The 13,528-nt window shown below is 45.6% G+C and overlaps 1 protein-coding gene across 1 annotated transcript in view; it reads left to right on the plus strand.

Annotated features, from left to right (window-relative positions):
* LOC309391624 (retinal guanylyl cyclase 2-like) overlaps window positions 1-13,528 on the plus strand; it is a 60,769-nt gene that overhangs the window by 24,852 nt on the left and 22,389 nt on the right. The window contains exons 9-18 of the mRNA XM_081952296.1: window positions 585-681; window positions 2,738-2,869; window positions 3,336-3,416; window positions 4,098-4,274; window positions 5,894-6,050; window positions 6,750-6,899; window positions 8,511-8,659; window positions 9,631-9,794; window positions 10,801-10,993; window positions 12,159-12,333. Coding sequence (XP_081808422.1) covers window positions 585-681; window positions 2,738-2,869; window positions 3,336-3,416; window positions 4,098-4,274; window positions 5,894-6,050; window positions 6,750-6,899; window positions 8,511-8,659; window positions 9,631-9,794; window positions 10,801-10,993; window positions 12,159-12,333 — 1,475 coding nt within the window. The remainder of the gene's footprint in view (window positions 1-584; window positions 682-2,737; window positions 2,870-3,335; window positions 3,417-4,097; window positions 4,275-5,893; window positions 6,051-6,749; window positions 6,900-8,510; window positions 8,660-9,630; window positions 9,795-10,800; window positions 10,994-12,158; window positions 12,334-13,528) is intronic.

The following is a 13,528-nucleotide window of genomic DNA, read 5'->3' on the forward strand; positions in this document are numbered from 1 at the left end:
ACAAAATGGGATCCCTCGGAACACAACAACGGTCATAATTATGAAGCAGTTGCCACGCATTCGAATTTTGATCACGTGACCGTTGGGAATGCCGCTTAACGGTTGTTAAGCGTGAAAAACGGTCACGAGTCACTTTTCACGGTGTTGTAACTTTGAGTTTTCGGGGTTCCAGAGGCCTCTTGGGAGACTTTGGTCAATCTCCAGAAGATGGGATATGTGTTGGATATGTTCACCTACCTGGAGTTATTTGTAAAAATAATAAAGGTGTTCTGTTAAGATACAGCCTGTTGTGCCTTCAAATGGCTTCTACTGTACTGCCGTAAAATTGCTTTTACTGTACAGCGCAGTGGAGTTGCCATGGTAACAGCTTCACAGTACTCCACAAGGGGTCTTTCTCTCTCTGGTAAGGGGGGGAAATCCAACATTAGAAATTACGTTTTATCTGGACATTTTCCCCCTCCCCTCCTATAAATAAATACCCAGGGAACGCCCCGTTATTGGCTAGTAAAAAAAAAAAATACACATTTATATGGCCATGGGTGGGGACCTAAGATTTATGCATATTTTTAAAATCTCTTTTCCAGAAACAGTAACCCCAAACGCCGATTCGCGAAAGGATCCCAGAGGCTCTTTCTGACTTTAGATGACCTAACTTTCGTGAACACCAAAATCAGTAGAATGGTAACCGTCTATGGAGATTCTCCGTCATTTAAGTCGCGGTTATCCTGTTGGGAGAAACGTCCTTCTGGGTTCAGGTCCAAGTGAGGGAAAAGACACTGGAAACATGGAGGCTGCTTGGAAAGATGGCTTAATGGTGGCTTGAGCTCCTGAAGACAAAAGGGGGAATCCTATGCTTCCAGATGTTGGGTGATGAAGAAAAGAGAGAGAGAAAAAGGGTTTGCTGAGAGTTCCTGGGTTTTTTATACTCTCTGTTCGGCTCCACCCCTCTCTTTCCTGTTCCTGTGTAAGAAATATATTCTGATTGGTTGTCAGACTCTTAGGGGCGGGGTGTGTGTGTGTGTGTGTGTGTGTGTCTTCATTAACCTGTGTGTCTTTTGAGTCCCAAGCTTGGTTGTGTTCCCAGGTGCCCTGTGGCGAGATGGGTAAAGGGCTAATACGATCATGCCCTAATCCCATCAGACTGAAGCGGAAAGGGGGAGATCTTTGTTATGTAGAATAGACGGGCCCAGGCCTTTCAATGGCCCATTGACAAAGGTGGGGGCTATTAAGAGCGAGTCTGTTTCCTGCCTAAAAAAACATGTTTCTCCATTCCTGACCCAGGGAAAATATAATATTCTGCCTTCTTAATCTTTCCCAGGAATATTTCATTTTTTTCTAGCAGAGGGGTGGGTTTTAACTTCCTGCGATCTCAAAGGTGGTTTTTTTTTGGGGGGTTCAAGAGGCCACGGGACTTTTTTGTTTTTTCTTTGAAGACATTTCGCTTCTCATCCAAGAGGCTTCTTCAGCTCTTAAAAAGATGCAGGCCACTCGTTGGAAGACAGCAAACTCCGCATTTTGGACAGAGAAGACCCAGGGTTGGAAAGAGGGGTCAAAGAGGCCATCTATATTAAAACTGAACAGCCCTCTCTCAACAGAGGGGGGAGGATACGACATCGTCTATCTCCAGTCTACAACACAGATCCTTTCAGTAGTTCCAAGAAGGCTCCACACACATTTGTACCACTCAGGTGACCCTGAGGATGCAGACAAATCTCCAGGTGGCCTCAATGACCCTCTAAAACAGGGGTGTCAAACTCAAGGCCTGTCAGGTGCTTAGATCTGGCCCTTGGGGCTGCCCTGGAAACAGTGAAGGACCGGCCCGCAATGCCTTTGCCAATGAAAATGGAGCTAGCAAGGACCATGTGCGCCCCTCCTGAGCGCCGTTTTCTCTGGCAGAGGGCTACTGGAGGCTGTCCTAGCTGAAAACGGTCCTTGTGCGGGCCGCGCGCAGCCCCCTGAACTCCATTTTTGCTGGCAGAAGGATGCAGGAGGCTGTCCTAGCTGAAAACGGTCCTTGTGCGGGCCGCGCGCAGCCCCCTGAACTCCATTTTTGCTGGCAGAGGGCTGCTGGAGGCTGTCCCAGCCAAAAACGGAACTCGGGAGCCTGTTTTCACTGGCAGAGCATTCAGGACACCCCAGGTGCCACTCCCCCAACACGAGTGACATCATGCTGGCCACGCCCACCCTGTCCACTCATCCCTGCCCCCTGATGGGGCCCTCAATGGAATCAAGTTTGACACCCCTGCTCTAGAAGGATGCAGATGACCAGCTGTCTGCAAGGAGTTTCAGTCCTTCCCTTCCCCACCATCCAGTCAGAGCCGAAGAAGCTTCTCAGATGAGGAGTGAAATGTCTTCAAGGAGAAATCAGAAACTCCAGTTGCCTCTTGGAAAAAAAGCACCTTTGGCATATTAGGTTGGAAAGTCAGTGATGCATGCGTGAGCCCACCCCATAATGCAATGCGCGTGTGACATCCCCCCCCCGTGTGCCACACAACCCCTGCGCATGCTTGCGCGACCCCCACACGTGTCCTGTTTTGGGCCTAGCAGGCCTCCCTGAAGCCTCCTGGGATCAAAAATGGGGCGTAGGGGGCCATTTAAGTCCCATTTTTCAGTGCCGTTGTAAGTTCGAATGGTCACTAAATGAATGTCTGTAAACCGAGGACTGCCTATACATGTTCTTTCCCCCACTGGCTTCCACCTTTGCTCCATTTCTGGCTGTCCCTGCTTGCCTCTGCAGAGGTTAACCCTGGACAACCTCAGCGAATCGAGGAGCTGCTCTGAAGTCCACAGCCTGAGATCCGTGACTCACTCATTGTCGGTGAAAAGCACGACTCTAACCTACGAAACCTCGAATGTGGCTGTGTATGAGGTAAGGGGGACCTTGATAAAATATGAGCAATGGGTATTTTGGTTCTGGCCGAGGCTTCCCAAAAGAGCATGAAGCAAACTAGGGAGGGGCCAGTCTGAGGTGTTTTCTCAAGTTATTTTCTTTGTCTGGGCTCAATCCCCGTTTCTCTTGGTAGCATCCAAGCGACATGGATTATGAATGGGTCTCACAACTGTCAAAGTGTCCCGATTCAAGTGACCAGCAACCCCATGTATTTACAACAATTGCAATGTCCAGGATCGTGGGATCACCCTTGGTGACTTCCCAGGGATCTTCTGACAAGGAAAGCTGATTGGCAGAACCAGATTTGTTTAACAAGGAGTGCAATGGCCTCAGAGAACACAGTTGTAAAATCAGGCGCCGCTCCCTTAGTGATTTAACAAATAAGTCGAGGACTACCCATAGTTATGTGGACTTTGGTTTAAAAAATCTTGCTCTGCTTGGACAGGGAGACTGGGTATGGCTGAAAAAACTCCAGACTACAGGGAACACTGAATGGAAGCAATGTGCAGCCCATGTGCTTACCAAGGTACGTAGATAATGTTGTGGCCCGCCAGTGGCCAGATGAGCTAGCAGCAGATTCGGACAGTGAGGAGGTTGGGGAGGAAGATGGGCCAGTCCTGGAGGTGCGGAAGGCTCTGATGCAGGCTCTGCGTCGGAGGCAGAGGTGGGGCCAGGGCCGTCCAACAGTTATCAGCTGCCTCAGAGTCGGAGATCAGTGGGGCAGAAGAACAGCTGGAGCCTGTTCCCAGTGTGCGCATGCGCAGAGCTGCCAGGAGAAGGAAACAGCTAAGGAACAACGGCCGACTAGGGAGTAAAGGCACAGGTGGACGGTGAATGGCGCCTCCCATGAGGAATAAATAGGAGCAACAGGGGAGTGGAGTTTGCAGGAGTTCAGTTCATGAGGGTGAAGATCTGTTCCTGACTTCTTGCCAAGGAATTGCTGCTACAGCTTGGCGTTTAGAAGATATCGGCCTGGCAGTTCTCCAAGTCTGATAAAGGTCTGTAGTTGTGAAATCTCATGAAAGATTGTCGGCCGGGACTTTGCTGGAGAGGAATTCCCTTTAACTGAAATAAAAGGGGTTTTATCGGGACGAGGAGTCGGCTTCATGATCTTGGGAAGCCTGGATCAAAACATTTAGGGAGAGTGCAAATTGTGTCCTTAACCCGGTGTTTCTCCTCATTCTCTTCCTTTTCGATTTGTTTGCAGATGAGGGAGTTACGCCATGAAAATGTGAACCCGTTTCTAGGACTTTTATCCGACACAGGTCTCTCTGCAGTTGTGATGGACTTCTGCTCCAGGGGAAGTCTCCAGGACTTGCTACAAAACATGGACATAAAGCTGGACTGGATGTTTAAATCTTCCCTTTTGTTGGATTTAATTAAAGTAAGTCTCTTTCTAATTTCTTGATTTTCTGTTGCCGTAAAGTTCTACATTTAGGCAATGAAAACCAAATGCACGTGTACAGTATAGGTGGCACCTCGCTCAACAGTAGTAACTGTGAAAGGGATCTTGGAGTCCTAGTGGACAACCATTTAAATAGGAGCCAGCCATGGGCAGCAGCTGCCAAAAAAGCCAACCCAGTTCTAGGCTGCATCAACAGAGGGAGAGAATCAAGATCACGTGAAGGGTTAATACCATTTTATAAGGCCTTGGGAAGGCCACACTTGGAATATGCCATTCAGTTCTGGTCGCCACGATGTAGAAAAGATGTGGAGACTCTAGAAAGAGTGCAGAGAAGAGCAACTAAGAGGATTAGGGGACTGGAGACTAAAACATATGAAGAACGGTTGCAGGAACTGGGTATGACTAGTTTAATAGAAAGAAGGACTGGGGAGACATGATAGCAGTCTTCCAATATCTCAGGGGTTGCCACAAAGAAGAGGGAGTCAAACTATTCTCCAAGGCACCTGAGGGTAGAACAAGAAGCAATGGGTGGAAACTAATCAAGGAGAGAAGCAACTTAGAACTGAGGAGAAATTTCCTGACAGTTAGAACAATTCATCAGTGGAACAGCTTGCCTCCAGAGGTTTTGCCAAACATTAAAATCACAATTACCGGTACACTTTTACAGCTTTCTGTTTTCTTTTATGCATATTTCTTTTTACATCATATTTTCATTTTAATCATATTTTCATTTTACATCATATTTTCATTTCACATTTCAGTTATCTTATTTTCATTTCATATTTTCCAGCCTAACTCTAATTTCTTCTTAATATTTAAACAATATAATTATTTGCCTCTCCAAATTAATCAAATTTAACATATCATTTCCATCTATTCTTCTGTTTTACTCTTAATAACATATATCCTCAAATTTAACTTTAAGCAATGAACATTTCATTTTATTAATTTTTCACAAGTAATACTATTAATCTATTTCCCTCCCATCATATTGAATCTATACCGTTGGCTGTATTTACCAAATTTCATTCTATTCTACTAGTGAATCCTTTTCTTTCTTTCTTTCTTTCTTTCTTTCTTTCTTTCTTTCTTTCTTTCTTTCTTTCTTTCTTTCTTTCTTTCCTCCTTTCAACCATTTTCTCTTAGTCTCTCAGAAACTTCACTTCTCCCATATTCTCTTCTCTCCACCCATCTACCTATTTTTTTCTTTTTCTTAATCTTACAATTTCTATGTTTTTTCTTTCCAATCTTTCTTCTTTTTAATTCTGTTGTTTTAGTATCACTCCACAATTCCCCCCCCCCCATCTTTCCCCATTCATCCCACCTTTGCTATTTTCCCCCTTTTGGGAGGTAACTTCCACCTTGTCTCCTTTTGGTATATAAGTGTAAATCCCACTATAATCACCTAAGTACTTTTCATTTTCCATCTCTTTTTCTTCTCCTTCTTCTTCCTTCAATCCTTTTTCTTTCTCCTTTTCCCCTTCTCCTTGTTCTAGATGTTCTTCTGGGCCGATTTCTGAAGGTTAGTTTATTTTTTCTTCCGTGTTTCTTCTATTGGCCAAAGAGGAAAATGCACACACACAAAAAATCTTTTCCAGGGCATGAAATACTTACACAATCAGGAGACTTGCCACGGGCGCCTGAAATCTCGCAACTGTGTGGTGGATGGACGGTTTGTGTTGAAAATCACTGACTATGGCTACGGTGAGCTAATGGCAGCCCAGGGCATCTCCCAAAATCAGGCCTCTGCAGAAGGTATCTCTCTTATTCTCTTTCTGTCTATTTACATGGAGTCCTCGACTTATGGCCACAATTGAGCCTCCGATTTCTGTTGTTAAGTGAGACATTGGTTAAGTGAGTTTTTACCCCACTTTATGACATTGGACAAAGGGACGAGGTGGCTTAATGGCTCAGTTGTCGATCAGAAAGGCCAGCAGTTCGGCAGTTCGAATCCCTAGTGCCGCATAACGGAGTGAGCTCCCGTGACTTGTCCCAGCTTCTGCCATCCTAGCAGTTTGAAAGCACGTAAAAAATGCAAGTAGAAAAATAGGGACCACCTTTGGTGGGAAGGAAACAGCGTTCAGTGCTCCTTCGGCGTTGAGTCATGCCGGCCACATGACCACGGAGACGTCTTCGGACAGCGCTGGCTCTTCGGCTTTGAAACGGAGATGAGCATTGCCCCCAGAGTCGGGAACGACTTAGCACATATGTGCGAGGGGAACCTTTACCTTTATGGCCTTTGAGTCAAAAAAACAACTGAGTCACTGCAGTTGCTAAGTTAGTAACCCGATTGTTAAGTGAATCTGGCTTCCCCATTGCCTGTCAGGAGGTTGCAAAAGGGGATCATGTGACCTTGGGACACAGCAACGGACATAAGTATGAACCAGTTGCTAAGCACCTGAATTTTGGTCACGTGATCACTGGGACGTTTTGATTTTCTTTTCTTTTTCTCAGAATTGCTCTGGACCGCTCCTGAATTACTGAGAGAGCCTGAAGTGAACCCCAAAGGGACCTTGCAAGGCGATGTGTTTAGTTTTGCCATTATTCTGCAAGAAGTAATTCTCCGAGGGCCTCCCTATTGCACGATGGAACTGACAGCTGAAGGTGAGCTACTGTCAGTCCTGCCCCAACGTAGACGTTTAGAAAAGAAAGACTCTCGACTCCCTTTGATTGAAGTGATAGGTTCTTTTGCTAAAGTTGGTTGTATTGTCTTTTTGATATATAGTGCGACCCCTCTTTCACTTTGACAGGCAAGTGTCACGTATAAGTTCCCAAATTTTGGGTAGTCCAGAAATTTTGTGTGTTGTTTTTCAATGTGCACTTCTTGTAGACATATTCTATCTCATTTTAATTTCTCTCATTTATTAAATGTCCTTTTCCTTTTCATTGCAGAATGTAGTCCATTTATATTTAGTGAAATCATTTTTATCTCTTACTTATTTGTGGGTTTAGTTGATCTTGTTGCTCTTATCTCCCTTCGTGCTTTCATCTCCCTTGCTCTGCCCCTTCTCTTAACGCTCTCTCTTCTTGCTCTTTACTTAGCTCTCTTCATTCTTTCTCTTCTCGATGGTTAATTCCTCTTTCCTCTCTCAATCACTCTTCCTCTTGTAACCCAAAGTATTGTTCATAAAATAACTCTGCTTTATCTATCGTGTTCAGTCTGTGTTTTTGCTCCTGCCAATTCGCTCATATCCCTTCTGGCATTAGCCATCTGAAATTCACTCCTTTTTAAATCAAATATTTAGTCAGGAATTGATACTCTTTTCTTAGGTCCCTAACTTTTCTTGGTACTTGCTTCGACACCACTATCTCTCTAGATTTATAGGTTCTTTTGCTAAAGTTAAGTGGTCGCAGCAAAAGCAAAGCTAGATCTGAATATCCCCGCGCAAAGGTTACACTTTTCCCCCTTTCCCTGGCCATCCCCCCATGTGTCCATCAATGTCCAATGGGATGCCTTTTGGATGTTTTGGGAAAGGCTAAGATTTTCACCACCGCTCACTGCAGTTTTGCATTCGGATACCCAGACAGGTGTCCTTGAAGGCTGGTTCACATCTGCTTCTCGTCAACATGTCACCCCTCCTGCCATCTGTCTCCTGATTCCCAAGCCCACATGATACTACTACTCAGTGGTGAAATTCAATTTCTTTTACTATCGGTTCTGTGAGTGTGACTTGGTGGGCGTGGCTGGGTGGCGTGGCAGGGGAAGGATACTGCAAAATCCCCCTCCCCTCCCCACTCCAGGGGAAGGATATTGCAAAATCCCCATTCCCTCCCCTTCAAACGGTCAGTAAACAAATGGTTATAAGTCAAGGACTACTTGTACTGTGGAGCTGCCTGTAATTCGGAGCTTCAGGACCAAGGACAGCATCCTAGCTGTCTCTTGAAGCTTTTGTCTTTCTAAGGAAGGGCTTCCCAACCTTGGAAACTTTAAGACTGGTGGACTTCAAGTCCCAGAATTCCTCAGCCAGGCATGGCCCTGAGGCTTCCTTAGAACTGGGCTCCCCAACCTTGGCAATTGTGGACTTCATTTCCCAGAATTCATCTCTTCGACAACTGTGTTTTCATATGCCTCTAAGTTGTACGTTGTATTCACCCATTTCCTGTGTCTGAGAAATAACACAAAGCTATATCGCTTGTCCTCTTGGGAAGAGAAGAGTTATTAGTGTGTGAACCTCTGATGAAAACAATCCTTTTGGGGATTTTTCTTTGGCCCAGAGATTATAAGCAAACTGAAGCACCCCCAGATGTTGTTTCGGCCAAGTGTCCCGCTGGAAAATACCCCTTTGGAATATATCCAGCTGATGAAGCAGAGCTGGAGTGAAGTGCCCAGTCGAAGGCCGACGTTTGACAAGATCTTTGAACAGGTTAATATATTTATTATATGGAGTTTATTTATTATATTGAGAGCCGGTTTGGTCCAGTAGTTAAGGCAGCAGGCTGGAAAGCAGGAGACGGTGAGTTCTAGTCCTGCCTTAGGCATGAAAGCTGGCTGGGTGACTTTGGGCCAATCACCAGGAGATGGTGAGTTCTAATCCCACTTTAGGCATGAAAGCCAGTTGGGGGGATTTGGGGCCAATGACCAGGAGACAGTGAGTTCTAGTCCCACTTTAGCCATGAAAGCTGGCTGGGTGACTTTGGGCCAATCACTAGGAGACTGGGAGTTCTAGTCCCACCTTAGGCATGAAAGCCATCTGGGTGACTTTGGGCCAATGACCAGGAGACGGTGAGTTCTAATCCCACTTTAGGCATGAAAGCTGGCTGGGTGACTTTGGGCCAATCACCAGGAGACGGGGAGTTCTAGTCCTGCCTTAGGCATGAAAGCCGGCTGGGTGACTTTGGGCCAATGACCAGGAGACGGTGAGTTCTAATCCCACTTTAGGCATGAAAGCTGGCTGGGTGACTTTGGGCCAACCACCAGAAAACAGTGAGTTCTAGTCCCCGGCTGGGGAATTCTGCGCATTGAAGTCCATGGGTCATAAAGCTCATAGATTGGACACCTCTGGTCTAAGTGGATTTTGCATTGAGAGGGAGGAGAGCTTGTTTCTAATCAAGGAGAGAAGCAATTTAGGACTGAGGAGAAACTTCCTGACAGGCAGAACAATTGATCAGTGGAACAGAAGTTGCCTCCAGAAGTTGTGAAGGCCCCAACACTGGAAGTCTTTAAGAAGATGTTGGATAGCCATTTGTCTGAAACGGTATAGGGTTTCCTGCCTAGGGCGGGGGTTGGACTAGAAGACCTCCAAGGTCCCTTCCAACTCTGCTATTGTATTGTATTGTATTGTATAATCAATACACCCCAAAATCCATCCCCAATTCCTTTCTTTTTCTCCCCAAGTTCAAAACCTTCAACAAGGGAAAACGGACAAACATCGTGGACTCCATGTTGCGGATGTTAGAAAACTATTCCAGCAACCTGGAAGAATTGATCAGAGAGAGAACGGAAGAATTAGAGGTGGAGAAAGAGAAGACGGACAGACTCTTGTCTCAAATGCTTCCGCTGTAAGTGCAAAGCAATCAGCCTGGTCCTCAGGTGGTCCTCGACTTATGGTTACAATCGAGACCAGAATTTTCTTTGCCAAGCATTTTAAGTGAGTCTCGCCTGATTTTTACAGCTTGTATTGCTATGGTGGTTATTAAGTCATTAATAAATAATTAGACCTCCACAGTCCGTCCAGCCCTATGATGCTGGGACTGGTTTTAAGTCACTTTTTTCGGTGGTGTTGTAACTTCACTAAACAAATTATTGTAAGTCAAGGATTACTTTTATTGTGTTATGCCTTCCAGATTCTATTTCTATTTCTATTCTCTATTCCATTCCATTCTGTTCTGTTCTATTTTCTATTCTATTCTATTTCTATTTCTACTAATCTATTTCTATATTTTATTCTATTATTCTATTTCTTTCTATTCTATTCTATTTCTATTTCTCTTCTATTTGCTATTCCTATTCTGTTCTATTTTCTCTTCTCTTTTATTTCTATTTCTACTATTTCTATATTCTATTCTATTATTCTATTTCTTTCTATTCTATTTCTATATTCTATTCTATTATTCTATTTCTTTCTATTTCTATTCTATTTCTATTTCTCTTCTATTTCCTATTCCTATTCTGTTCTGTTCTATTTTCTCTTCTCTTTCATTTCTATTTCTACTATTCTATTTCTATATTCTACTCTATTATTCTATTTCTTTCTCTTCTATATTCTGTTCTATTCTATTTCTATTTCTCTTCTATATTCTGTTCAGTTCTGTTCTGTTCTCTTCTATTCTCTGTTCTGTTCTCTTCTATATCCTGTAGAATAGAAGGAATTCCGGGAGTTGAAGTCCACAAGTCATAAAACCCCGGAAACTCTCAGAGTCGGTTTTCACCACATCTGTGCCAATATGATATTTCCAATAAAGCTGAGGAATCCGCTTGCCTCGGAGTGTTGCTTGCTATGGGATCTATTACTCGGAACCCTGACCAGGGCCACCGTTCCCCACCCGTGTCCTCCTGCCATTTCAGGCCCGTGGCCGAAACGCTGATCAGGGGAGCATCCGTGGAGCCAGAATACTTCGAAGAGGTCACCATCTACTTCAGCGACATTATCGGCTTCACCACCATGTCCGCCCTCTGCGAGCCTATTGAGATTGTGGACCTTCTAAATGACCTCTACACTCTCTTTGACGCCGTCATCGGCCATCATGACGTTTACAAGGTAGGTCCTCGTCTTCCTCTTTTCCTCCAGACCAACGGGGGATCCTCTTCTTTGGGTTTTGATTTTCACTTTCTCCATCTAGCCAACAACCTTGAGATGGGCTGGAATCTCCCGCTGAGCCCAGGTTGAATCCTGCTTAGATGTTGCAGATGAGGACCAAACCGCATCAAAAGACAGAACAGGACAGAATAATAGAGCTGGAAGGGGTCCTGGAGGTCTTCTAGTCCAACCCTCCTACTCAAGCACGAAACCCGATATGGCTAACCTTGTTTTGCTTGGGTGCCAAAAGCGTGCCCACACCCAAAATGCAATGCCCCCCATGTGCCCCACCCCTCCCACTTGCACATGCAATCCCCGTTGCTCCCCTTGCCCCCCCAGCGCATGCATACACGCTCCCCTGGCACCCCATTTTGGGCCTAGCAGGCCTCCCTGAAGCCTCCTGAGAACATCCGTTTTTGGTCCTAAGAGGCTTCAGGGAGGCCTGCTAGACCTAAAACGGGGCGTGGGGGGAGCGCAGCCCCCCTGCACCCCACGCATGCATGTGTGACCCCCCTGCCTTCCCCCATGCATGCGCGCACGTCTCCGCAGAACCCCCCAAATCAGCTGGCTGGCGGGAGATTGTGCATGCACGGTGGAGCTGACCTAGGATGACCGCTTGTGTGCTGGCACCAGTGGTGGGTTCCTCCCGGTACGGTACGGTATGGCCATACCGGTAGTAGTGGGGAGCAGCTGACGGTGTACCGGTACAGTGGCTTGTTTGGCCCACCCTCCCGCCCGCGTTCTATACCCGTTTTTAAAACAACCGGCCAATTGCACATGTGCGCACAGCGTTCAGCGCCTGCGCGAGCCCCAACAAGCATCTGGGGGTCACAGGGCCGGTGGATTGCGCACGAACAGGATGCTTGGCCCCGTGAGCAGCGTACCGGTAGCAACTGTAAGAGCAAGCCAGCACTGGCCCGCAGAGACAGCCCCATAGGTTCACCCTCACGGCCCTATATCATTTCAGACAAATGGTTGTCGAACGTCTTCTTCAAAACCCATAACAAAAATGGAGCCAGCCTGATGCTCAACCACAGGAAATATCACCCAGCATCCATCTCGGTGCTTTCTCTCACTTCCGGCTCATATTTTCCCTTAGAAACACAAATGGTGTTTTGATTTCCAGGTGGAGACCATCGGCGATGCTTACATGGTGGCATCGGGGCTCCCGAAACGCAACGGCCACAGGCACGCGGCTGAGATCGCCAACATGGCTCTGGATATCCTCAGCTCAGTGGGAGCCTTCAGGGTGAAACATATCCCAGATTTGCCAGTTAAGATACGGATGGGGCTGCATTCAGGTACCAAGGTGTATTTCTTCTCATCTCCGTACAAGAAGCAATGGGTGGAAACTAATCAGGGAGAGAAGCAACTTAGAACTGAGGAGAAACTTCCTGACAGTGAGAACAATTAATCAGTGGAACAGAAGTTGCCTCCAGAAGTTGTGAATGCCCCAACACTGGAAGTCTTTAAGAAGATGTTGGAGAGCCATTTGTCTGAAACGGTATAGGGTTTCCTACCTAGGCAGGGGGTTGGACTAGAAGACCTCCAAGGTCCCTTCCAACTCTGCTATTGTATTGTATTGTATTGTATTGTAAGTTTTCATTCTGGCATTAAATTTCACCAAGCCTTGAATTTCACTGATGGCTTCTTTGTCGTGCCTGCTTGTTCCTCGAAAATGGATGTTGATGGATACATCCTTGACACAATTTTCTGCTTCAAGTTTAAATCGTAATGTGACTCCTATGGTCATTTGAAAGCCGTGGATGAGGAATAATGGAAAGTGCGATGCACAGACGACAGGCTATACAGGTGGTCCTCAATTTATGACCACAATCGACTCCCGCCCCTCATTTCTGTTGCTAAGCAAAACATTCGTTAAGTGAGCTTTGTCCCATTTTAGGATCTTTCTTGCCACCGTTGTTAAATGAATCATTGCCATTAAGTTAGGTTGTTAAGTGAATCTGGCTTTGTTTGTAAGAAGGGCGCAAAAAGTTATCACATGACTCCAACCGTCGTAACTATGAGTCAGTTGCCAAGTGTCTGAATTTAGATTGTGTGAAAAACAGTCATAAGTCACTTTTTCCAGTGCCATCGTAACTTCGAACAGTCACTAAATGAACGGTTGTAAGTCGGGGACTGCCTGTATTCCTGCTTCAGCGTGAAATCACCGGAGTTCATTTAGTTTTAGAATTTATGTACCGGCCCACATGGATTCTGTCCTCTGGGCAGCTCCAATATCAGCACATGTTAAAACCAACAATGAATAAAACAAAATTGCAATAAATTTGAAGTCCTTAAAACTATAGTCCAACTTAACCATCGATGATTTTGGGGGAAAACTTTGCTTTGGATTAGCATAACGTGATGATGTTATCCATTCCAAATTGATGGAAACTGGACAAGGAGAGATTCAACCTGGAAATAAGGAGGAATTTCCTGACAGTGAGAACATTCAACCCATGGAACAGAAGTTGCCTTCGGAAGTTGTGGGAG

The sequence above is a fragment of the Natrix helvetica genome, assembly GCF_964273705.1.
Source record: "Natrix helvetica genome assembly, chromosome: 4".
In the NCBI taxonomy this organism is placed as follows: Eukaryota; Metazoa; Chordata; class Lepidosauria; order Squamata; family Natricidae; genus Natrix; species Natrix helvetica.